This window comes from Larus michahellis, chromosome 5 (genome assembly GCF_964199755.1).
Source record: "Larus michahellis chromosome 5, bLarMic1.1, whole genome shotgun sequence".
Lineage (NCBI taxonomy): Eukaryota > Metazoa > Chordata > Aves > Charadriiformes > Laridae > Larus > Larus michahellis.
The window spans coordinates 9,222,572-9,249,307 of record NC_133900.1 but is presented as its reverse complement, the minus strand read 5'-3'; the positions used below and the strand labels follow the sequence as shown (position 1 = coordinate 9,249,307).

General features: G+C 44.9%; 2 protein-coding genes across 15 annotated transcripts; one reads left to right on the top strand and one right to left on the bottom strand.

Annotated features, from left to right (window-relative positions):
- Positions 1-26: 26 nt before the first annotated feature.
- GTF2E2 (general transcription factor IIE subunit 2) lies at positions 27-26,676 on the bottom strand. 12 transcript variants are annotated; one of them, XM_074588592.1, is made up of 8 exons: positions 26,599-26,676; positions 25,769-25,935; positions 14,032-14,123; positions 13,372-13,479; positions 11,491-11,673; positions 10,910-11,003; positions 2,643-2,758; positions 27-1,614 (listed from the first exon to the last, which is right to left on the bottom strand). In XM_074588592.1, the coding sequence occupies exons 2-8, from the start codon at positions 25,929-25,931 to the stop codon at positions 1,495-1,497; spliced, it is 876 nt and encodes a 291-aa protein (XP_074444693.1). In that variant the 5' UTR covers positions 25,932-25,935; positions 26,599-26,676; the 3' UTR covers positions 27-1,494. The 12 variants fall into 12 exon arrangements, with proteins under 12 accessions (XP_074444693.1, XP_074444694.1, XP_074444695.1 ...); XM_074588593.1 differs by lacking the exon at positions 26,599-26,676 and adding an exon at positions 26,418-26,543 and having other exon boundaries at positions 657-1,614; XM_074588594.1 differs by lacking the exon at positions 26,599-26,676 and adding an exon at positions 26,098-26,472 and having other exon boundaries at positions 657-1,614.
- On the top strand, positions 16,153-23,601 carry SMIM18 (small integral membrane protein 18). 3 transcript variants are annotated; one of them, XR_012587182.1, is made up of 3 exons: positions 16,153-16,489; positions 20,748-22,414; positions 22,686-23,601. XR_012587182.1 is itself a non-coding variant. In XM_074588602.1 (2 exons), exon 2 carries the CDS (start codon positions 20,793-20,795, stop codon positions 21,084-21,086), a length of 294 nt encoding a protein of 97 aa, XP_074444703.1. In that variant the 5' UTR covers positions 16,366-16,489; positions 20,748-20,792; the 3' UTR covers positions 21,087-21,215. The 3 variants fall into 3 exon arrangements, 2 of the variants coding, with proteins under 2 accessions (XP_074444703.1, XP_074444704.1); XM_074588602.1 differs by lacking the exon at positions 22,686-23,601 and having other exon boundaries at positions 16,366-16,489; positions 20,748-21,215; XM_074588603.1 differs by lacking the exon at positions 22,686-23,601 and having other exon boundaries at positions 16,455-16,493; positions 20,748-21,215.
- Positions 26,677-26,736: the final 60 nt, after the last annotated feature.

The window sequence follows — 26,736 nt, the reverse complement described above, 5'->3', positions numbered from 1 at the left end:
GTATATATATATATATGTATTTTTTTAAAGGCATGAAAAAAAAACATTAAAAAAAAAAAGAAGAAACCTCCTACCGGCACTTAGCAACTCTTCACACAGGGCTGATGTGCAATGCTGGAAGTATCGTCTCTTTCTCAAAAGAGCAGTCTTTAAAATCAAGAGGATAAACGCTACACTTACACAAGTATATTCCTCCTCCTGTGCTTCCCCAAGCAGACATAACTCGTTCAATGTGACAGCAACAAAGCCTTATTCTTCATTTGTTCCTGTGTCCAGATCCAACGGCCTCTGCTTCAACCCCCGATACGTCAAGCAAGACAATAGCTCACGTGCGCGCAGCAGCAACCTACTGTCGGTGGGATATCGCAGTCACCTATTTCATCTTTGATCCTAACCCTAGAAGAGCAGAAAAACAGCTCCTCGCCCGCAGTGCCATGAAAACAACATCAGCATTGATTGACTCTGGTTCAGTACATAAAAAGAAGTTATCAAGAGGACATAATCTGGCCATGTTCCACGTTAGTCTGTACTGCATAGATCATCAGGCATCTACAAGGAGCTTTCATTTAAGGTGGCTCCTTCCCCCTCCACAACCAAGAATGATAAAAAGATGACAGTGTCAGCCCAGAATAATAAGTCATCGAGAAGATAAAAATATAGCAAAGATTCCTTTACCTCCTTGAAAACGAAAACGCAGCAAGCACAAAAGATGTTCATTCTCTCATTCTTTAAGGAAGCAACACTGGAAACCAGCATTGTAAGTTTATTACTTAAAAAAAAAAAAAAAAAATTGCTTCAGTATTACACTGTCATTTTATTTCCCTCCTGTCCATAGAGTAGAATTGTGCAACGCATGTGCATCCACTACAGCCATGAGAAATCGCCGAGGGCAATTTCTGATTAGCATTAGGAAGCCACAGTTGCATTGCCATCCTGCAGCCCACTGGGAGTGTGGGAGCGGGATTTTTCTGAGTTTGAGCCTCAGTTATCACAGCCGTTCAGTACAGCTCAGTCCCATGGCAAGGAAGAAGCATACCAACCGTGGGTGTATTTGACTGTGAAAGAAAACTTGCCTGCAGTGATTTTAGGAAAAGGTTTTCCTGAAATAGGTAAAACAAATGCTGTATTCGATTCTGCTAGAAAGCCCCTCCTAATTCCAGGTAAATACCCATTAAGCAATGTAAAAGCAGAGTTAAGCACTGAACAGGAACTCCTGCATTACATGCTGAGCACCATTATCACTCTAATGCCAAGAGGCAACTAGCGAGAGAACCTCTTACTTAAAGACACATTTCCCATTAGCTAATTAAATTAAACTCTAAATTTAGTAGTTCATACTTGCTCTTAAACCGACCTGCTTCATCTCGGCAGCTGCTGGGATGGGGGAAAACACATCACATTACTATATACAGTCAGTCTTTCTGCGAGCAGACACGGAGCCCGAGTGGCAAAAAGCCTTTATAAAAACGCATGTTTGCTCCAGAATTCAACCGGTCACTGTTTGCCAGGAACGACATCAGAGTAATCTTTTAATACTCCAGCCAAGTGGTCATTGTGAGTCTTAAATCGACGTTTCTTCTGAGAAGCTGGTTTCTTCCTCCTCTGAATAGGAGCCTACGAGAAGAAATAAACAGCAGTCAAAAGATCTGCCCTCCAGCTGCCACATCTGACCTGCTGCGTGAGACGCTGTGCTAGTCATCACTTCTGCGAAGAAGAGCCCTGCTTGAACCAGGGGCGGACAGGCGGGGAAGGTGCTTGTTTTTGCAAGAAGCACCAGCATTCGATTCAAATCCGGGCAGGGAGGTGACCCCGGGGACAGAGCAGAGTCTCCGTATCCCACGCGCAGTAGTAAAGCTGGCGTTCCTAAGTTTCCAAACGCTCCCATGCAGCTACAGAAGCAGGTACATGCTCCATAGTTCTATCTACAATTACGGGCTCAAAGACACATTTAGCACGTAAGGAACCCCTGAGGAGTGCCGACGTGACGACAGGCATTAACGCATCTAGTGTAGCGACTACCAGAAACCAGGAATAAGTCCTGCGTGGATGGGCTCTCGCGAAAGGACAGTTTGAAGCCAAGTACAGAAGAGAAAAGACATGATATATCGCATACAAATAAATGCGAAAAAAAATATAATTCTTTGAAGCCAGGAAGAAAGCATCGTTGGAGAGCCTGCAGACATTTTGGCCTCCCAGTAAAAGACGAGCGTACTGCACCCAGTTTGGAGAACGGCGTGTGTGTGGTGGGAAGCCCGTTACACGGTTCTCACCAGGATTGCAAAGCTATTTATTATCAGAAAAGCAAAAGCTAAAAAAGCCCCACCCTTCTCCCGGAAAAGTAACTATTCTCCTACTCCTAATATGTTGCGCGGCTTCAAGCAGAAGCTTCCACTTGGGAGCTCACAGGGATTTCTGGCGTTTGCCCTCTTCTCCATGCTGCTTGGATTACACTGGCTCAAACAAGCTGCAGAAACACGGACTGCTGGCTACAGCATTGTTTTTTGCAGCTTCTTAAAATTGGTCACACTTCCCCGAGCTACACAAAGCAGCTGTGCATAGGCTCACCAACATGTTTTGGAATTAACACTGCGGGGTCAGTTAGGGGGAATCTCCCGCAAAGATCTGTAATTTGTATCGCTTACTATTTTCTTTGGTCCAGTTTCTTGCATGGAAGAAATACCCTGTCGTTTCAGATACTCTTCAATTTTCTCCTCATCCATAGAATCCACGGGAATGCTCCTCCACAGCTTCTGAAATTCTGAAAGACCAAACAAACCCCTCGGTTTATATCTCAGTGAGCAAACCCTGGGCCAAGCCCCCGCACGAAGGGAGAGAGAGAGATTGATTGCAAATGCTGAAGGGCGCTGGCGTGTCAGTCTGCCACGGTCCAGACCCAGCGGTCACCGCCAGCAGGCACCCAATTAGCACAGCCTTTACCCACTCCAAATGCCGGATGCACTTCCCCCCCCGCCCCCCCAAAAAAAACCCACCCAACAAATAACCACCAAAACAACAACTTAATGGAAAAAGATGAGCTGATTGTCATTTGTGCTAACTGCACTGCAGCATCGGGAACACCCACCGGCAACATATGCTTTTTAATGTCGATTTGCTACGGAGTCTCTCTTTTCGCCTAGCATCCCTATAGCCGTGTGGACTGTCAACGTGCTTTATAAGCCTCTGTTCAAAAGATCCTGGTGAAGGGTAATAACTAACCATAAATGGCAACTTCATTTACACATCTTCAGCTGCCATTGTCTTGGGAGACTTGTCATCTCATAGTCCAATTTACCGAAGATTCAAGACATTTCACTTCAGTGGGCTGAAGCTCGTTTATCACCGTAATATAATACATACCGTGCCGTACAGATAATAAATTACTAAAATTCCTCTGGTGTTAAAAAGAAGAGAGATACCTTAAAAGCCACAGCAGCAGGAAGAAAAGACAGAGACAGTAAGTCTTAATTAGAGCAGCTGCCATCTGCCTGCACACTTTCTGCCTCATGTAAAGTTTCACAGAGCCTCTGGAATGCCTTCTCCAGGCAGCGGCTGGTACAATCCTACCTCCCTTCATTCCCCAGGCAGTAAGTTAGATATATCCTGTCAGCAGGTTTGGCTAACAAACTATAAATAAAACACGAGGCACACATAGCAACGCAAGACTAAATTTTTTCCCTTTATTTCCAGATAAATTTAGTATACAGTTGTCAAAACAACCACAACTTCGGCATGCTGAAGAAGCTGCGCTGTGCAGCGAGGAGACGAAACGCTCCGGTGACGCTCTGCCACTGATACACTGGCTCTAAGCACGCCACGACGAAAACGGCACTGTACGGAAGACGTACGTAACGGACTTGGTTCCTGCACTTGGACCCGTTCCCTTCCTCAGGCACATTGTTCTTCTATGAAAATACATGCTTTCAGTCTCAGGTCTTTCTTTTCTTGCCCACTGCCAACAGTAAGGGGCTGTTCAAGCTTTCCAGGAAACAAAAAGAAGGAATCTCGCCAGTGTAAGAACAACAATGTTCATTTTTGGTAATGCAGCGTTTTTGAAGAGAACTAAATCCTGTCAAAACACCACTTTTGGTTACACGGAGATAGCGCTCAGCCTGTTTCTCATACAGGCTATACAGCACAGCGGGATCACTTGAGAGCGCTGGTTTCAGATAACTTAATGCAAGGACTGACACTGTAGTCAAGACATTCTCCATCTGCTCATCCATTTTGAGCGTGATTCCGGGCTTTCGGCATAGCTTGCGGTGCCTGCTATCCCAGATCATCTCTCACCTCATCCTATCGCAGCAGGTGGAGAAGGTTGTGTTATGATCAAAGCGAACACGCAAGAGAGAGATCTCTCAGTGACGAGCACTCAGATTAAGCCTTAACAGCAGAAGCCCGCGCAAGGCTCCTATCGCGTCCTCCGGGCTGAGCAGAACATGCTCTTTCAAGCTATTTTTCCTTTCTGTTCATGCCCCCTCCCTGCCCTGAACATCCAAACTGGACTCAGCTGGACACCGAGACCGGGTGGCGCTTGGAAAGACGAATCAGACGATGGGTGTGCAAATGCAGTATCGCACTTCACCAGTAACCGCGTTTCGAATCACATGTTTCTGCAGTTCAACACGTGAAGCGACGAGGCTGCACATAAATGTATGGCTATTTAAACAGATCCCGGTTAGAGATACTTTAACGTCGTGTTGTGCTATTCCCGCGCCTTTGGCTCTGCACAGACGACTCCTGGGGGAGCTGAGGAGATACAGGTCGGTCCTCTAAGACGCACGACAGGCACGCGTAACATGAGGTGATAGCTGATAAGAGACTTGGTAACTCTCAACTTTTACATGACAGCGTCCTTTTACTTATAATGTTCTGCTACAAACACAGATGATGTGTCTCCTTATTAGAGTTCATGATACACGCACAAATACGCTGCGGCGCAAAAAAAAAAAAAACGACGACAAAAAACGCTGAGGACAGGTGCTTAAGGTTAAACTGGTCTACATTCTTCTGGGGAACAGAAGTGAAAAATTAAACACTAGAAAATAAATGGTCAGCTCTTCAAGGATCAACATGCACAGAAGTGCAGATCACAGTTAATATCTAACCACAGCATTTTGCATTTCTTGTAATGCAGCGGTTGTACCACCATTACAGCTTCACATTCCCCTTTTAAACTTGGCCAAGAAATACGAATGTAACGGCCACCAAGAATCCGAACCTCAAAACTAAAGTGGACTTTACATGCAGATAATTTAATCCACTACTTGGCCCCACCAGAGTATACAGTATTCTGCAACTCCACTTAAAAATTCCTTCATAAATCAGGCTGCTTTCAGTGCTATTGCTTTGATTGCGGTAACTGCAAAAGAATCTTCTTCCCCTGCTGAAGCTCCATGTAGGGCATTACCTAGGCGTGCCTTACTGCCTAGGAAAGGGGGGAGCCACAACACCACGGTCCACCCCCCTCCCCCAAAATACTCCCTGTTAAAGGATTGGTTCAGAGCGAAAAGCACGGGGTGAAGGTGGAGAAGCACACAGAGCTGCCACCCTTCAGCCGGCTCTGCATGCTAGCTGCTCGCGTTCAGGGTGCCATCTAAAGGGAAGAGGAGACGCATCTATCATCCCATCACAACACCGATCCGGTGTAACACCAGACACTGAGCTAAACGCAAGAACTGCATTTCAGCTGGCGCTCCACCATTTCCACGTTACCTGTCAGACTTATTCAGAAGTCTCCAAGGACGATGCCCCTATCAGCTAGTGAAAGTTGAGACCTTGGGAATACGCCATCTCAATTATTGCAACATCCTCCCTGAAATATGAGAACCTATGGGAAAAGCTGGCAATAACTACAGCTCTCAAGAAACAACCCCTCCGCGTTTGTGGCTGTGGTATTTCCGCACCTCAAAATTCATACCCTTGACCCAAGATTGGAAGAGATCTCTCCTACTTCTTTGAGGAGAATCTGAAATCCTGTCTCCCTGGCCTTTGCTGCGTGGCTCCGAGCAAAGGGAGTCACCACTTTTTAAAAGCGGTAGTTCGTGAGAGGGGCCAGGGAGGAGGAAATGGCAGGCCGTGACTTGATTACTGTCCTCCACCACTCCTGGAGCAGCGTCCGTGCTTACGGTTGGCCGGGCAGGGGGATGCGGCGGGCTGGCCTGTCTCTGGGGAGGGGAGAAGACAGAAAAGAAAAATGCTGTGATGAGCTGCTGCGTCTGAAGAGCAGACAACAGTGACGGAAGGCAGTTCCTAGGGACGGTTTCAACACACCGGATCTGTTTTTTTACAATTTCTTTCTTTTCTCTGTGGACGGGGCAGAGGGAGTTGGGTACTGGTGTGAGGAGCGGGAAGGGGATTGCTGGAGCAGACAGCTCGCCACTTGCTGGCCTGCTTCAGCCAGGCAGGGAGAACGGGTTCAGCCGCACGCATTCCTGCAGTGCACGTAACCATTGCGACTACAGAGCACATCCAATTCCCCTTCTCCGTGTCCTGTCAACTAGGTGATCTTTACACCATCAGAGCACGGTGAAGGTGAGAGACTCCTCTATCAGAGCCGCTAAACTATTTGACAGATCAGCCAGAACAAGCATGTAATAGCTATGGAAGGAAAAAAACTGTCGAGCAGTCAAGACAGTAAGGCTTCACCTGACCGCAGCAGACTGCATTCAGACAAGCTGACAATTTCTCCTACCGCTCAGGTTGCTAGGACAAGACGGAGCCCAGGAAAAAATCCCCCCGGGGGGAGAAATTTCCCAAGAGTTTCTGGCGAACGCAATGCAGGTGCTGTGAACCCTCGAGGAGACACGCACATTTTCAGCGGAGTTTTTAAATCCCAATGCAGATCTTCCGCAGAAGAGGCAGAAAGTCGTGATCCCGGTACCCAAGGCAGGCGCTGGGTGTCCTACCTGGACTATGAACAAATCCTACATGCAATATCTTGCAATTTGATCACTAAAATATTTTAACTCAGAAGCCTGGCAGAATCAACACTACTCACAGGCTCGCTCCTCCAGAGAGATAACTTCTGGTCTTTCAAGTAATAAAGAGGAGGGAATGAGACCACAAGCTGATTGAAAGGCCGGTTTAGAGGTCCGCCAACATCTCCAGCATCATGATGTCCACACGCACGGACGTAAAACAATGCGCCTTGACCAGCAATAACCAACACACAGCAAAGCAGAGGGCAGCGTAACAAAGGCTTTGCAAACATCTTCTCTCTCTGAAATACCCGAGGGGTAACGATGCGCAGTTACCTCAATGTTACCGCATCGTGGGGCGCCTCATGTAAGAAAACAATTTATGCTGACATTCCCTGAGCGATTATACCCTAACACGCTCCATTTCTATAAACGCTTACATGTGGCGAACAAAGTCACGGGTAAATGGCTGCACGGTGACTTCAGCGCAGCTTATCCTGCACTTCTGACCGCCTCACCTGCTCTTGCAGAAAGGTTGAGATGGCTTCTGGAGATAAACTGCTACACCACGCTGGTAATAAAATCTGCCAGAGATTAAAAACAGCTTAAAGATCTTCACTGAGCCGAGCCAAAATCTGAGCACAGGACAAGAACAGACAATAACCCGGCAGAAGGGAAAAAACAACCGAGTAGCGGGGAAGATGGAGTCTTAACAGTCCCACGGAGCGCAATACCAGATTGATACCCGAAGGAAAAGGTGCTTGATACTAAAATTGTGCTGCCCCATGACCATCTTGGAATTCAAATCCAGAGCCATACGTCATCACCGATCCCAAGCCATTTTCATACTGTTTAAATGTTTTAAATGTCGTCAAAGGTGCTTAGGAACACTTTTAAAAACACGTATAATTAAGCGCCCAAATTCTTAGGTATTAAAATGCTTCCGATGCTGCATTGAGATGTGAAAGATACCATCTCTAACAGTCAAGCAATCAGACCGGCCTTTCAGCGTTCAGCCAGCACGAGGTGAAAGCCTGGTTCACGGGCAACGTGCTCAGTTCCAGCACAACAAGGCAGCGCTTTACTTGGCTGAAGCACCTGAAATCTAGCCCGGCTTTTATAAACGCTTTCAGCAACACAGGACCGACAGCAGATTAATTAGTCAGGAAGTCAAGAAGGAACACACGGAATCTGAACCTTCCTTGGCTAATCACACGGAAGGAAGAACAAAAGCCATTCCTTACTGCAAAACCCTTCTCCTGTACCCTGGAGATCGCGATACGCAGGTGCCGCACCACTGCTGCAGCGCATCGGGGTTTATTTTCAATGTTCAGCCATCAAAACAACTGCAGCCAGGGCAGGGGCAGGCACTGCCAGAAAGAATTCCTCCCACTACTTTAGACTCAGCAAGCTTCAAATCGCCCCGGCGGCTCCTCTTTTTCTCTACTGACTGCTGACGGAGCTCAGACAGCGATGGGAGAGGACGCCTAACTTTTAGAGGATATTAATCCCAGCCAACACATGTTCGAAACTGGAGAGTGTCATACGGCAGAACCACGCACTGAGGAGCGCAGAGCCTTTATTTCTAAGGATAAACATTAAACCAGAAACATATTTTGAACTGTCATCAGCTGCTAGATCAAAGACTCTGACAACACTTCAAGGCTTATTCTGCAGTCTTCTAAAAACTTCATTTTAACGTTGCTGGAGATAATGAGCTGGAATAGCACTGCTAATGCAGAAACATGTCATAATTCACCGTGTACGCAGACAACTCCGCCAATGACTCCCTAAGAGACATGCTTCTGGTGCTCTACAAAGAATCATAGAGCAAAACTGCTCGGGAAGGATGGGTTTTCTTCATCACAAGATAACATGGTTGGAAAAAGGACCTGTTCCAGCTCCAATAAGTAGGTGAACCCCCTGAGGGGTGTTTTAGGAGTTGTGGCATAGGCAGGCAGATCACCAAATTCACAAAAGAGAAAGTACTCTTGCCTGCTCTCAGAACAAAGCAGCACCATCCGCATGACAAGGAAAACCAAAACCAGCAGGAACAGAACAAAAAACCGTAACCACTTTCTGATCAGATGGGAACATGCTGCCACCTGCGGATGAAAGAAAGCAAAGCCACCTTGAACTACAGACACCGCACACTAACGGTCCCTTCATTACAAACACTGAGGCTTAAATGCCTCCCTTCACCGGGAGACTGAGCCAAATGGCTTAAACATTTTGTTTCGAGGGGTTTTAGAGTGTGGGGTTTTTTTTAATTTTTTCCCCCCTTTCACAGCAACAGCCTGCATCGCTTGTTCCTAAACACAGAGCAGTGCTGAGGGTGCTAAAATATAATGTATTGTATATGAACAGCCTTGAATGTATACTGGCTAACTGACGAAGAGCTGGCAGACGTCTCTTGCTACGTCTTAATAAAATGGGCTCTTTTATTAAATTTCACAGTTAATCCTGGAGTTATTACAAACTAAGAGCAACAGGGTAGGGAACTCCCTCTGATAACTTTTTTAGGATGGTTGGGTGCCAGTTACCTGGAAAAAACTGCAGAAGAAGAAACGCTCAGCAATCGCGACTGGCAGACAGCCAGTAGCTGCTAAAAACTGAAAAGCTTTGTCTTAACAGTTACTGCAACAGCGCTGATTTCTAAATGTTTTGTCCATGTTTAGGTCCCCAAAACCTGTGGGCTGATGGGCTGAAGAGACGCTATCTGAACTGGATGACAGTGTTAATGGTGAACTCATAGGCATTTGGGAGGTTGGAAATTCCCAGTGAAGGCGGACTAAAGGCTTGTAATTCTGCATTTCACATATAGTTCTGACTGCCACTGCCAAGAAATGACAGAAATTATGGTTTAAAAAGAGATTCACTTCAATGTTTTGCAACAATTTTTTGTATTTTTAAATGCCGTAGACGTCACATCTACTTAATTATCTTTGTGGAAGAAAGCTATTATTATTACTGATTGTACCAGTGTGGTACATAACAAATAAGTTAACAATACACATTTCCAGTTGCTTAATTCTATTGAAAATAAAAAGGCTCTCTGAGCTAGTCAAAAAGAGCTTTATCTTCTGTCCTGTGGTCCTATAAGTAGAGCAGCCCGAGCTTCTATGAAAACTCTTCCCTTTCTGTTTGCCATAATGTGACATTATACGCTAAGATGGCTTTATGTGGCATGTTACAAGAACAATACGTTAACGACAGAAAGTGTTCGGTGTCGCCGAGTCATTTGAAGTAAATCTTTTGTCACAGATTGCCTTCTCCTTTCTGTACTTACAGGCATCCGACGTTGGCATAAATGTCATTACTGCAACACACCCCGATTTGTGTAATTAATTTCCGTGCACAAACAGGCACGGAATCACACCAGAGGATTTTACCACTATTTGTTAGACAGAAAACGCACGCTGAACTTCTGAAGTCCCAAATCCCCTGCTGCTCTCGGCAGCAGCACTACCCGACATCTGCGCGCTCCTCCCAGTTGTAAACTACCCCTTCTCGGGACTTTTGCTCACATCTCCTCCCTGTTTGCTTCCTTCTTCTCTTCCGTTTGTGGCTTCTCGTCGCGTTCACCAATAAAAGGCACATGATTAATAAACTGGAAAAAAAAATAATCAAAAAACTCGCACCCAGAAGCCATTCTTTTGGGGTTTTTTGGCCGCCCTTTACACAGCAAAATGTTAGATGCCATTTTAGCCACAGTCAGGTGATTTTTAGTCTCTTCTGTACCGCCACACTTGATGGATTCCTGGCGCCACGCTCCAATGTATCCATTATAAAACAGAGGATATTACCCCTGAACTGACTTGCTAGTCTTGTTAGCCTCGTGTTAATATAAACCATTCTCCTGACACCTGGATATATCTAATATTTCATTACCGCCTTAAAAGACTGCTCTACCTGAAGACTGTTTATACATATAGGTGCTTAAGATGAATACAAATCAACTATCACGGCAACATATGTAAACAAACACCTACCTTCATCCACAGTAAACTGACAGCTCTTGTCATTGTAGAAAAGAATTTTCTTCTTATCAGGACGATTAACAAAGATGATCTGGTCCCCTAAAGCCTCGAAAACAAATGCAAAAGAACAACTCAAAATCACTTCGTTTCCACGAATAGGGATTCCACGTCGAACAACAGACCCAGATCTTGCGCTACAAAAAGCACAACAAACTAGAGAAGCGGCAAAGTCACCGTCAAGGAAAAGCATCCAAAATGGACGCTGACGATAAGTACACCAGTAAATCAAAGATAAGATACGGAGGACTGAGATCAAGGTATAAAAGCAGAACTAAACGCCTACAGTTGGAATGTGGGAGATCGAGTGTCTTTTGTGAGAAAGAGCTTTGGCAGCTGTGCTGAGACATCAGGCCAAATCTGAAAGTAAAGGACGAAATACAGAAAAAGCTACAGTATTAAGTGTTCTGAAATAGCTTTGGGGTTATCAAAAGAACAGAGACGACTCATGAGAAAATGCTCTCTTAGCCCTTCACCTTCCCTTTGAGGAGCTAACTGGAACGGGTTTCGCTGAATCGCAGACAGGCGCTACTCACCTTTATAGCTTTCTGTGCGTTGGGCAGCCCTTCCTCAATATCTTCTAACAGGATTCCTCCCAGCCCTCGCTGGTCATGCTTGTCCAAGAGCCTGAGCAGAGCCTTTTTATCTTTCAAGTTGTACTTGGGTTTGAAAGCATACTTCCCATCTACAACTTCTATTTTCGGATTGTTGACTAGAGCCTGTAATAGGGACATTCATTTTAAACTGTGAAAAAGAGCACGCGCTAGGACTTTTTTTTTCTCAAGTGCTTTTGAGCAGCTAGAGCACATCAGCCACACGTTACAGCTGCCAGTTTGAAGGTTTGAGTTTTAAACGGATTTCAAATCCTTGGATCTCTAGATCCACCAGCCTAGGCATAATTTGCCACAACATAAAGCACAACGCACCGAAGGAGGCTTAACATCATTCGCTTAATGCCTTTGGGCTCGAAGGTCCATGAAGCCTCTTATGGCAGAAAGCCGCACGCGTTCCTTTTTGAGAGAGGAATGAAAATAAAAAGAAGAGGGAAGGCAACAAAGTGTGCTTTGGCTGAACATAAAGCGCAAACGCGCAACTCGGCCTATCAAGCTCAGGTGACACGGATGTTATGAATATGAAAGGCATTAAGCTGGGATGCACCAAACAGGGGTCAGTCTTCCCCAACTGCTGTCAATTGGCACCAGCAGCTGTAGAAGAAATTGAGAAGAGCAGACCTCCTGCACAGTAGGGTTTTACACATGATGCCAGCTTCCGAGCGGAAGCTGACCAGAAGTTCACGGACAATTGCAATGATTTAAGATATGCTCCGAATCAATTTTGCTGTGCAGCCAGTACCACAATGGAAGTTCACCTGTAACAGAGGGCAACTCTACTTAGTTTCTTCTGCAGATGCCAGCCTGACCCTGAAAGGAGAAAGAGAAGAGACACAGAGAGAAGAAAGGAGGGAGAAACCACCTGTAACAGAGAAGGCAACTAACTTTGGTGCTGCAGGGTATTTGTTCACCTTTTCTCATCCAGTAATAATTCAGTGATAATTTTATATACACTTTATGGGAGGAGATTTTTTCGTTCCCTCTTGATATTCTGGTTCATCACAACCAACACTGCCAGACTGGAGGTTTCTGGACCCCAGAATATTAGCACCGGTAGCAAAGGAATGCGACAGGCTCTATTAGTTAAAACCCTCCTAGTTTTACTATCCAGGCATTTTTTTGCCCTTGACTCAAAAGCCTTTACTACTCTGCTGCGAGGATTTTAAATACGATCCGAGCAAAACCAGGTACGCCAATCAAGTATAAGTACCGAACGTGCTATTTTCCTGATTTATTAATCTTGAAATTCCATGAAGACATTCAGATCAATTAAGCATGAAGACGAATATGGTGGCAAGTTACAGTGAGTCTGTAAGAACAAAACCTAGCATCTCGAGTGAGACTAATGAGCTCCAGCAGTGGAATTTGCAGATCTGTTACCCCACAGTTCCAGCCATCAGAATTGTTCATTTCAGTAAGTAACAAAGAACTGTAAGCCTGTGAATTCTGTGCCGTACTCCTTTGGTTTCGTTAATTTAAAATCCTCAATACGGGAAGACCTTTCCGCCCGAATTTTTTTAAAAAAGAAATTCCTTAAGAAAAACAGTAACGAATAAATTCACTTGACATAAAATATACTCTCTGTGTAACAATTCTAACAGGTCCTTAAAAATGTCAGAACGGCCTTCATTTCACAGTTACCTCAACAGCAGGAGGTACAAGACAGACAGACAGACATGTGAATCAATGTAGTTTCTTAAAGGGGGATTACGTATTTATAGAGCTTGCAATTAAATAAGTGCGTATAATTCAGGTTTACCATAATCCTTTATCTCTAATTAAAATCTAAACATATGTTTTCTTTACCTCGCTCATTAACCATTGCTTCTGTTTGAGTCCAATATCTAAATGCTGAGTTTCATCCAAAATCTCTTCTAGGGTTAGTGGATGTGTATCACCACGCTGGTGCCGAGTCTGGAAGAGTAAACAGGATCTATTAGAGTTCCGTACTTATTTTATTCAGTGACTCGACTATCATAAAGTAACTAAAATTGGTATAATGCGATGACAAAATAACTTCTGCAAAACCGAGACGGACACAGTACACATATCATATGAGTTTCAATTTCATGTTTTTGAGAATATGAGGAAAAAAAATTAGTACCGGCTGAGACTGATGAACAAGTCATCTGTCAAGCACCGAATGACACGTTATTTTGATAAACAGCTCATGAATCCTAAAAGCTGACAACAGCATATTGTAGTTCCCATTTCGACTGCAAATAAAACCCATTATCCTGGTTTTAAAGTGACCTGGAAAAATTAGGATTTCAGTAACGGAACAATATGGTGACCATTTTGTTTACTGCCCGCATTTTGAATTTAACAAGCAGTTTCTTGAAATTCTCACTCTTGCAGTAAAAGAATTTTAAAGTTCGAAATATTCAGCATCTTTCAGCTACCACGGGAGAATAAATAAGTATTAAGTATTTTAAAACACTATAATTTTGCATCAAAACACCGTACCTTCATATAATTCACTATTTTAGCGAGGACTCCAAACTTGTAGCCAGAGCCTCCTGAAAGGGCTTTCAAGTTAAATGATCCATTGCTGTGATCTACAAAAGGAGAAAGGAAACAATTAAATGATGCTTTCAAGGCCACCCTGCTGGCTTTGTACTCCATCCCTTTCTCACTCTACTTCCCTAGGCTTTTAGAATCACAACGATGAAGAGAAACGCGTGTTGCAGGAGCGGTCACCCTCAAGAGGACTCTGTGCTAGCGCAGGCGTTGATCCAGACCCAGAGAGTTACCTGTCGGCACACGCGGCTCTGGAACGCTTCTGAGAAGAGCTCCATAAATATAAGGTTATTGGGACTTGGCCTTTAAGACAACAGCGAGCAACTGCCGCATGACTACCATAAGAGTATGTGTTTAATTCTGCGGCTTAACATATTATAATCATTTATGCTACATTAATTCACGCTGAAATAATGCACTGCATTTTTGCCCAATGATTAGCCCTACCGATAGCTTCCTGCTGCTGGGATAGGAGCAGAAAATTTCACTTATTCCCAACAGGTATCCAACAGTTACACACCAGGTAAAGGAAGGCTGTCCTTGTTGCGCTGGGCTTTTTTAAAATATTATTTTAAAAATAGCTCTAGCGGAGAATTTATATAAAAAAAAATAAAATAATCCCATAAATTCAAAACAATTTAACTTGGTGTGTTGAACAATTCAGAATCCCCTCCGTCGCCAGGTCTGGTTCCATGTTAATGTATCGTGAGGTTTGGTACTGTGTAGAGCTTGTTTCAGAAATTCTTGCAAGGTTGTTAATGACTGTTACTAATTTTATACCACAGCGCATTAAACAGAAATATCCACAAACCGCTATCAAAAGCCACAGGGCCATTACCAGCATAACGTTGCTCAAACTTAACGGTAACAGCTTTTCAGAATTTCAACTGCTCCAGAAAAAGAACATTTCCTCTTCGTCACCACAGGAATTTTTTAATCACAAAAACGATTTAATCACAAAATTACTTTTTTAATCATTTCCAACCACATTTGACAGGACAGGAGGTATCTCAGAGCTACTGAGCTCCTATTATTTCTGTGGAAGAATCAGTCGAGGGAGAGAAAAGAACAATTAAAGTTAGTGTATTAGGCAAGGGAGAGGTTGCAGCGGGATGGGGATGCTCTGCTGGGCAGCTGGAGGGATGGATGAGTGTGGCGATAAGGAGGAGTGGAAGGGCTCAGGGGTTTGCAGCGGTGAAAAAAGAAAGAAAAAAGGAAAAAAAAAAGATCATCATATTCTAGCAAATGCACCTAAGGCGCTTGACAAAGACCCATCGCCTCCCCCAAGTGAGCAGCAGGACTCGAGAAAGTGTGTTTAAATTTAGATGCCCATGCCAAGTTCTTCCCAGGAAACTCCAAATGAAGTTTCCAAAGTCACTACGCTTTAGGCGAATTGTTTTCATGTCTGTCCCACTGCATCTCAACCTACTTCTAAGCTGATCTGCAAGTCACTATAAAAGGCAAATTTTGGATGTAGTCAAACTTCAAACAAATCCACTTTCAATAATTATCGGGAAGACTTCATGGAAACTGGTGCTAGTAGAGTAAAAACCATAATGGCGGAGGAATAAACATCAGATCGAAAACTTGGCAACTGGTAATTGTGAAACTACTGCACGACATCGTCCTAGAGGCTTTACATAGCACAACAATTCTAAAATTAATGTAGAAGAATCAGTATAACTCCATCTACAGAAGAACATTTTGTTCTGGTTACTAAATTAACATGGAAAAAAGGGAGAAAAACAAAAGCCATCTCCCCCTAAATAGGAGGAGCCTATAGGGATTTCCCCCCCCAGGGCCCCTTTTATCATTAAAAATTAATGTCTGTGCAGGATATTTCATAAATAAAAAATCAGATGTGTAATGAGAGGTCTAAAGTGACTGAAATAAATTCAGAGGTACAACAAATAGTTAAGGACGACTTATCACGTATTTGTTCTGTCAATTGAATCAAGAAGATTATCTTGTTTGATCTGCCTGGCTACCGCCTGCTGCAGCTCACGACAAGTAAATCTAACCGCGCGGCAAAGCTGGAAATCTGCAGATATTAACGCTTCCAACGTCATGGTTCGACTGGCTGCTTTCCAGCGCAACGCAGAGAGGGGTCACAGCCACTGTAGCACGCCCAGCGCACCTCTCCGCTAACAAGCTCGTCACCTAACAAAGAGCACCCCAAAACTGAGGGCGGGAAAGGGTTTGTTTCTTATCCGAGACACTAAGAGTCAAATTTATGAATGATTTACTCCTGGCGTTGAGGGCTCGATGCAAATGAGCATAAAGGAAGTTGTCAGCAGCACCATGCTCTGGCCAATGGTAGGAAAGCTCCATCTTAGCTGTGCCACGGGCTGCATTAAAAAAAGGGACCAGAACAGCGCTCTTTCAGCATCCTTTCAGACAAGAGGTAGGTGTGTATCATTTTATAACATTGTCTTAGGTTTATCTTGATTACTGAAAGAAAATATGCCTGTAACCTACAAGCCTGTAAAAAGCTTCTTAGAATCAGAATGATTTTTCTCTAGGCTTAGCCGGATTTCGTTCCGCTGAACGCAGAGGAGCTTGTCTTGCACTATCAGACCAGCACTTTCACCATCTGTGCACTAATGGAAAATTGATGACCGCTCCATCTTACAGAAAAGCTCACATACCAAGCCAAGATTCAGTAAACAAAATGGATTTCGTGCTTCCTGGGGGGCTAGCTTCTTTCCTGCAGCCTCACGTTCCTCGCAATTGATTCTATAGGTTTGTACAGAAATGATAATGACAGGATTTTCCTTAAGACAGAGACAGCTAAACCTGAAATTTAAAAAACCTGCCTCCCAAGTGGGTATTCTGTAAACCGCACCGATGAGGCTGCCTAAAAGAGATCTACGTTCGTGGATACGCTAGAAACCTGTTCTAGAAATTTGGTACGTTAGGGTAGGAAAAAAAATCTCGTGGCATATTATTATCCTGGTAAATATTGGAGCAGCGATCAAGACAATGCAAACAGACAGGTTAGAATCCACCGGAGATTTGTAAATGCTATTACCCCAAGATGTCTATTCAGTGGTTTCTTAAACAGGACTTCCTCAGTACTGCATTGACATGATTTTTTGCCAGTCATTTCCCTCTGCTCCACGAAAAATGATTTCAAATAAAGCTGCTCCTCTGCAGCATCTAAAGATGATGATACTTTTAAATTAAAACCTAATATGCAGATAGCACCGAAGACAATTCATTAAATATTTAACTCACTGCATTTTGGATACATACAATAGCTGAACTGCATTCAAATCAGACTGGCTTACATTATGCATTTAAATTGTGCCATTAAAAAATAAGTAAAACCGCAGGAAACCAGGCCATTTTTGACAGCTTTCAAAGACGCTAACCTTATTAGTGCTGTGCTAATTCTGAAGGCTCGGCAAGGGCTACTTCGGTCTTGTATTTAAATAATTACAGCAGCGAGTAGCTGATATTTATCTGCCTCGCCTCATTCAATTTTGAGGAGATGATCATCCTCCTCGAGAAGCACGAACCACCTCCGGCACGGGCATTAAATTCCACCTTCGTGCGTAAAGACGAGCTTCCCTACGCTGAGCAAACCGCTACCCTAATGGTGGCTGCGGAGTGGGAAGGGGCCGGCTGCTGCACTGCGCCGGCGGCAGGGACTCCTGCCCGGGGAGCCATAGGGTGCCGAAGACGCAACTCTCCTCTCGGGAACAGAGCCGTGCTGGCAAAGGGGCCCGGCTACGCGATATAAACACGCCCAGTCTCTCCATCGGCCCCAAATCTCGATCACTTTTGGCAACGACAAAAATACTAAATTTCGCATCAGCAGAAACAGTTAATGTTTGTGCCTGGGGTTTACAGAGTGAGCAAACTGACGTGTAACAGATTCCAACAAAATCCTCAGTCTTAGAAATCCGTTTGAAAAGTTCAAAACAAAACTCCTTTCTTTCCCGAGGACATTCTCTTGCCATTTAAAATACACATTTAAATCCTGCTTGTTTTAATTACCCCTCAAAGGGGACTCCAAATCCTTTTATTCATCCCCCTCCCTCGCTCACAAATAAGTCTTCAGACCACCCGTTCAAAAACCCTCCTGACTTTTAGCCCCATAAAACAGGGCAGCTGAGTTTCCGTCCCAGACCGTGACCAAACCAAGCCACGCTCTCAAAGCCAGGACCCAACTCAACTCAGGAGTATTTTTAGCTTGGATTTGCTCTGTAAACTTTTCTTTAAGAAAAAAAAAAAACACCACCACCCAGTCGAATTAATCCTATCCATCTCAGTCATACTTTGTGTATTCAATTACAAATTTGTGTATTCAATTACAAATTTGTGTATTCAATTACAAATTTAATAGAGGAAACAGTAAGTTAGCGCAACTGCTCCAATAAATGTCTGTATCTTCCCAATAACAAAGCCGTTCTGCTTCAGTTTAAATCCATTCAAGACAGAAGGATAAAGAACAAAATGTATAATAATTGAACAATAAAAATAAGACATAAATCGCAAGCTGGTTTGGCTGCATCATCCCGGTTTTCACTATATCCTTTTTTTTTAACAATGACGTAAAAATAATGACGACTCGCAAAATGCACTTTTTTATTCTGTGGTGCCCCAGAAAGTGGGGGCATCCCCACTTAGGTGCTCAGATCGCTTTAAGAAATCTATTTTAGTAGACACCACCACACTTTGCCTTTGTCACTTCCGATTTATTCAGACATTTTGTAGTTCTCACTGTCCAAAGAGGTTGCTCGCAGAATTATTTCAGGGATATGGAAGGTTCATTAAAGCATTACCTGTGAGCGCAGTTTAATGAACAAAGCATCAGCGTTACTCCTTTGTCCTGTATTTTTGATTCCTGAATGAAATTAAACTAAATGTGGGTAGCTAGGACCATTTTGTTATGAACATAGCTAGTTTTTCACTTTTCGCTTTATGTTCAAAGCAGAAAAATCTTTCATTAAGGCACGGAAATAAGGCTCCAGGTTTCTACGAAGCTTCCATCTTGTCTCTCTCTCTTCCCCTTCCATAATCCTACATTTTCTGGGGCACCACAGAATAAAAATGTGCATTTTGGGAGCTGCTCCTTAGCCAGCACGCACCCACCAACATGTTTACACGCGGGGCACGGGTTGGCCCATTAGTGCTGCTCACCACCGTCTTTCACCTAAAACCTCTTTGCTATCTCCTCAAGGGAACATGGAGATTTGACTCGATCTCCTTCTCCCACACCCAGTTCTAAATTGCCTGAAGGATTCAAAGGTTACTGCGGCATCCTACAGCACGCTACGATAGGTAACCAGAAGTTACTGTGGCTCCTTGGACATTTTTTATTACACGAGACTATGTACGAAAAGTACCGTAAGTTCCCTCAGTTTTGGGAGGCAAAGCCAGGGGAAGAAAGAAATCGGGGGGACAAGAGACTCGTAACTGTAAAGAACTTTTTGCCAAACACGTCATCTGCCTACTTATCCATAATTCACGGAGAAATTCAGAGACAGACAAAACTACCCTTTGGTTCTAGATATACCACAGAAATTACTGAGGCACAGCCTACTTTCATGCTTTCGAGCAATGGCTTTTCCAAACCAGCGCATCTCGACAGCGACACCATTCGCGCCAAAGGCAGATTGGCTGGAGCCAACTTCTTGTTTTCTCTCCCCCACGCCACAAAGCAGTCTTTTCTTCCGCTGGGTACAAGCAGACAGTGCCGGACAAACGCCAACATTCCTTTCCTAGCAGTTAAGCAGAGAATGCAGCTGAAAACATGAAATCAGAACTCCTCAGAAAGGGTTGGGTTTTCCTCGTTAGATCTATCCTAATGACCGCGGCACCACAAACGGGCCGAGATTTCCAAACGCGCTCAGCGCCGTTCCGGCAGCTGAACGAAGCAGTTGGATTTCTCGAGCACAAGCTTCTGCTCAACAGCGGAACACCAGGGGAATGAACACGTCAAGAAACCTTACCCTCCGAAGTCAAAACAGTTTTGCAGGGTTAACAAGTCTATGCTAACAGGCAATTCTAAAATAATGACTTTTAAGGAACCAGGATTGTTATTTTGTAGTAGAACAACCAGAAGTTCAGTTCCATTCTTTGGAAACATCCTCCAAAATAGTTACGATTTAGACATTATTTTTTTTAAAGAGCGATTTCTTTCTCTTTCCCAAATAGGAGGAAAAAAACAACAAACAAGTAAACAAACTCCCATGACATTGACATGTAGTAAGTCCTTCTAATTACTCAGGTATGGGAGGGTGGTACACAGATCTTCTGTTTTTCTAAGAATGTCAAGAGCACTGATGGCTTTCATGCCACGCAAGAATCAACCTCAAAACTAACCATGTACAGATTGTTCAAACCGCTGTGTACCTTGAAAATTATCTTTTTGTCTTTGCTTATACTTGAAATAAAGAAGCAAAGCTCTTTCGTTCCAGAATAACTGACACGACATGATGCGTGCATGGACCCGTCATCCCTGAAATAAACGCTCCAGACAAATCACAAAGTTGTACATTTGGAGTTCGTTCCTTTTCTGAGCAAATATGAGTATGCAACAATCCGTGTTTGTAGGAGGTGTGAGCACTTAGTCCGAGCTTATAGTTTGGGATAAAAATTACAGCATGTTCTTGATTAACAGAGTCCTCAACGGCTTTGTTTTTCTGTTTCAGCCCCCAAATCTGTGACAGCGAGCACGCTAAGGCATCTCGTCAAGAATGGCAACCCTCAACAGCACTCACTGGAACGAGACTACATCCATTTCTCAGTATCTGGGCTTTCAGGTGCAGAAAATCTACCCTTTCCATGACAACTGGAACACTGCCTGCTTTATTATTCTGATCATATTCATCTTTACTGTAGTTTCTCTGGTGGTGTTGGCTTTCCTCTATGAACTGCTAGACTGTTGCTGCTGTGTGAAAAATAAGACTGTGAAAGACTTGGAGAATGAACCCAATCCTGTTAGAGCAATGCTGAACAGCTTCAGAAAGCACGAAACAGAGGTGGTGTAAGAAGGACTGAGCATCAGCACTTGAAGAACGTTTAACACCTTGAATGAAGCCTCTTGTACCTTACGAATGAGCAAGTCACACGCGTTTTTTCTTTTGGACTTAAATATAATAGCAACGGTTATCATTTTATCTCTGGATGTGAACTTGAAAAATTGGCAAAGGTTTTCCAAGTGCTTAGCAGAAGGATGATCTGTTACAATGTTATGGGGGAAGAAAATATTTTTGTTTTTAAATGACCTTTTGTTGTTTATATTGAGTTACTAGCATAGATCTTTGTCTACCTGAACAAGCAAATGTTGCCTAACGTGCATAAAACTATGTTGCTTAACTGGAGAAAACGTTTATAAAAACGCTCAACAATCTGATCATAAAGGACAGGGCAGTGTCCTCCTGCTGAGGTCAACCACACACAGACAGGAAAGACATACAAGGGGCGAGAAAAAACATACGAGATAGAAGGGTTGAATGGTGAGAGATCCCACAAGACAGGAGAAGCTTGTGTGAATTCTTGCCTTCGGCAGCTCTTATTACAGGTTTCTTGCTTTTAGAAGAGAGGGCGGTGGGAGGAAAAGTAAGCTGATGTGAAACGTATCCCTCAAACGGTCTTTTCTAACCTCCTGTGGTACAATGTGACCCATTCTCCCTCCCCTTCTCCAGTTCCAGAGAACTGATCTCCCCTTACTTCATGTTCAGCCTGTTTAACAACTTCTCTGTGTCGAGATGTGACTAATGTGCTACCTTCAGAATATCTGACTACTTCCACAAAAGCATAGTGTAGTGGTGCCACGATTTAGAAGAAACAGGGGCGTTTTTCTGCCCCAAGGCTGCTGCCTCTACTGTAACCACAACACTACAGGGAGTCAGATGTGCTGGATATATCATTCCTACCTTAACTTTTCAAAGCTGAACTGGAACTGACCGAGCTCTTGACAAGAAACGCAAATGGGTCGTAGACCTCCCACACCGATGACGATGACAGCGATTTTGCCCAGCCCGCAAGGCAGCTCTCAGGTGTCGACACGCTTCAGAAAGGAGGCCACACCGGGATAAGCCCTGCGCTAGAGCCGGCAGGATGGATGCACAGCGAGAAGTGCCTTCATTTTGCACAAGGGAATCTCAGCTCCCTTCATCAGCCTGCCGATGCATCCCAGCGTTCACACTCACACCCTTCTCACAAACTGACCGCCTAACACACACCTCTAGCTCACCAGATTATTTCTTTTCTGCAGCTGCGTTGCGTCTACAGTTTTTAAAACCGTACAAGTTTTGCAGTTACAAATTACGACTGCAATAACGGCGTCCAACGGCGCGGCCATCAGTATTGCCCGGTAAGTCTCTCACGCTCCTGAACCCATAGAGAAGCAGGCCGGCGGGAAACATCCCAGAGCAAAGCTACATGTGGGACAACATATTTAACTATATAAAACCCAAATAATATTCCTGTCATTCGGGAAAGAAACCCCACCTAATGGCCAAACGGACAAGTAAGCTACAACACTGATCTCGCAGTCCATCCATGTCAGAAATACCTTTGTGCTACGGCCAGTAACTATAATTATTATCTTTTTTTTTTTTTAATATATAAACTCCCTCTATCAGGTTCAGTATGCCTAAGCTCCGGAAGATCTGGACACACTGAAAGACTTGCTAATTTGACTCTTCCTGGTTGGTGAGATGGAGTCAGGCCACTACGAACCAGCGCAGCTAGTCCTGCGATTCACCTGGAGGAGCAAGCTCCTTTCTGCAATCACAAAACGACACAACTACGGCTGCAACCACTCATCTCGGATACACTTGTCACGGTGACGTTTCACCAGTACCAGTCCCTCGCGCAGAGAATGTTTTTAGCTAAGAATCAAACCATAAGCACAATTAATGGAAGCCGACGTCCCAGGGACAAGACGTTTTAGGATTCACACTGAGACACACGACGAAGACAGTGTTCGTGCTGTACATGTGTTCTGCTGTCAGGGACACTGGGTTGATGCCTCGTTACCTTCTGCTGCATTTGACAGAGTCAGCCCTGAAAGACCCGTGCCCCGCTCAAGAGAGGCAAGAGCAGCCATCGGGACGCACTGAATGAATTAAGATTCCTCTTTCCTGAAGGCAAACACTCGGAACGACAATGGGACGGCTTTCCATTCGCAGTGTTCCTACAAAACGCTCATCGTCGCTGCACACAAGAAGGCAGTGTGCAGGAAGTAACATGGCTAGCCTCTGCTACGCTGGCTTCGTGTTCTTACGCCTTCCTGAGAAGCACACGCAAGGAAAAATCTTGGGACTCCTTCCAGCTACTTATTTCACAGATCTACCAACGGGCTGGGTGTCTGCCCAAGGAACAGAAGACAAAGATCTCCCCTTGCACAGCCCTTGAGCCTCAGGACGATGCTTTCCCACCTGTAGGCGAAGTAGTGAAACAGCTCCTGGAGACTTCAGCTCTTGGTTACTTGCTGGCTAAGATCACTAAAGGTCTTAAGATAAAGACTAAGATCTTAGCCACGACTTACTATTGACCAATAAAAAGAAATAAACAGATAACGATCAATTTCCTTTATTTTCCAGTTACTATTCTGAGCTGAGTACACAAGACAGTTTTGAATTTTTTTCAAATAACTTGCTTGAATGATGATTTCAAATACCTATAGTAGTAACTATTCTCGCTGGAAAGCTTACAGCAAATCTTCATTTACAGGCCAGATTTAGCTATGTGGTCATTTAAAGATTAGCCTGATCTCAATGCCTCGGCTCCCCCAAAAAGTGACAAGGGCAGCTTCTCCGAGTCACAGAACCTGCAGGCACTACACACCCAGGGACTACCAATGCTAACATGTAATCACGGTGACATTATTCATCGTCTTTGTGGTCACTACATAACAGAATGAGGACCGGTCATCTTAATTTTAATTTCTTTGGGGGGTGGGACAGGGATTCTTCGACATCAGGTTTTTTTCCACCTCCCCAAGACACATCTCTGACACACGCGTATCCTGACAGGCACCTGGCGACCTGAATCTGGCGATTCAAACAAAAAGCGGGTTTTGAGGCAAAGGACTTTGACTCTGCAGCATCACAGGGCAACTTGCACTGCTTGTGGCTGCTCAACCTGTTCAGTTTCTTGCCAGTCCAAACACTTGTTCTGAGCCAATTCCTAAGAGCAATAACTCTCCATTATTTTCCTTCCATCTTTGCTGCTTCTGCAGCAATTAGTAAATACTCTCCAGGGGAAAACGAAAGGAGGCTGAACTCATTCCGGATAAAAATGTTATAGAAACCCTGAAACATTTCTGATACTGTCTGGAATGAAGCCAGCAGTGTAAAAGATAAAGCGTATTTCCTCACAGCCACACATTCCTATTTGTGTAAGCTAATCATTTAACAACTGCAAAAAACACTTAAAGAAATATCCAACCCACAAAATCACAGAAAAGAAATTACACTTTCTTTATCAGCTCTGCCACATACCTACTCAACTCCTCCAGATCACACTCACATTTGAACTGTCTGGCCTCTTCCTGCCTCCCCATCCCTCTTTCCCAGCAAACCGCTGTCACGCAGGATGCGCAGTTTAGGATATTCCATGTAGAATTTTATTTTATTTAAAGAGAAAGTGTGTCAAAGGCACCAATGGAAACCCGGTCTCCCTTGATTTATTTTAAAACGTCCGGCTGATAACTTTAGTTGGTGCCCTGAGAAGCTAAAGATACACAGAGAAACTCCCTACCGCTCCCCTCAGACAGGAGATGTTCCACTCCTCCCATCGTCCTTGACTGGTTTTAGGTCTATTGTTTTGGAGTTTAGAAGAGAACCACACGCGGTATTCAAAATGTGTGCACGCAAGAAGTTTGCACAACAGGGTATTTTGCATTTTAGTAACTCCCAACATTTGATTTGACCTTTAGAGCGCATCAGAGAATGGTCAGTGCCTTCAGGGAACTGAAAAGGCCCCCCAGGTTCTGCCTCCCGCAAAGGGAAAGCAAACAGAACACACTGCTGGGTGCAGGCAAATCCTCTCCTTGCTGCTGCAGGTGCTGCACTTTTCATTTGCTCACTCTACTTCAGTGCTGCTTTATTAACTGCTTATTTGATATTGAAGGATGCATCAGCAGCGTCACCATCCCAAAGACACAATGAAACTCATGACAAAAGCAGCCGGAAACCTACCAAAGCCTGGGGTTCGTGAACAAAGATTAGCTCCCAAGTAAAACAAGAACACTGATAATCACCGTACGCTAGCCGGACAAGATGTGAGTTGCAAAATCCATCTCATGGATGGACAGCCGATGCCTTAGAGTTAACAAAATTAAGTTTTACGCGCTTTCTTGGCGGTGGAGAGAAAAAGAATAAGACCACAGCTCCTGCTTGTCCTGTGGGTCCAGCAAGCCCCGAAATCCACAAATCAAAGCTCAGCTTCATACGAAATAATATTTTGGCAGTAGCGATTCCTCCAACTAAGTAACAGCAAACAAGTCGCAGGATGAGGCCTGACATACACATGTGGTTCTAAAAGCGTCTCTTCCCATTACGCAAGCCAATTTCTTAACAAAAAGAGACAGTTTAAGAGAAAGAATGACAACAGCCACTAGCAAAATTCACAGACAGACTGATTCATATTAACAAACCATGGTTTAGAGGCAGACAGTAGAAAATACCAAAGAGCTGTTGAACGGGAGACTGTCACCAACCTGTATTTTGTTTTGAGCTGGAGGAGCCACCTTGTTCTACCTTTGCTTTCTTCTTTTTTGAAGAGGAGGAGTCAGAAGATGGCGCTGGACGTTTTTCTACTGCTGGTGTGGAGAGGGCACGCTTTTTGAAGAGCTCTCGCTCTCTCAGTAAACTTGGATCCATAATTCTGCGACGAGGAGGAGGTGGCAAAAAGCAAGAAAGTGATATTTGAATTAATAGGATATTTAGAAGTGGAGATACGTGTTTGTGAAGTTGTTTGTATCCCGCTCTTCCTGCGCGTGGACTTTAAAAACTGAGATGTCTGGGGATTTAAAGTGCCAAAACGCACCCTTAACCCCCAGGGCAGGACCTGACGGTAGAGAACGCCATTTCCGAGCCGGAATTCGCGGACTCTAGAACGGGATTGACACCGACGCGGAGCAGCGCCGAGGGGGGGGGGGGAAGCCCGTTGGCTGCACGCCGCCACCACCCACCCGCCTGAGAGACACCCGGCCTTAACGATAAACTTTAAAGTCACCCACACGGGGTGGAGACGCTTCGGCAGCGAGGCCCGGCAGCGACCCCGCGGGCGCCCGCCCCTCGCTACCCCCCCCCCTTTACCGACCCCGGCGGCGGGCAGGGGCCCGGGGAAGCCACCCCTCCGCTCACCCCCTCCAAGGCCGGACCGCTGCCTCCCCAGCGCCTGTGCAACACCGGGCGGGCTGAGGCCCGGCTGCCGGTCCCCATGTGCCGTCGTCCCCCGTCCCCCGCTCCCACCCAACCCCGGCTCCCCGCCTCCCCTCACGGCCCCGGCCCCCCCTCCTCCGCCGCCCCGCGCGCGCTGCCTCACCCGCGAGGCGCAGGCCTGGCCCCGCCGCCTATTGGGCCATGCCGCCTTCCCGGCAGCCCCCGCGCCGTCGCCGGGCCCCGGCCCGGAAGTGGGCGGGCCGTTGCCATGGCGACGCGGCCAGCGTTCTAGGCCGCAGCC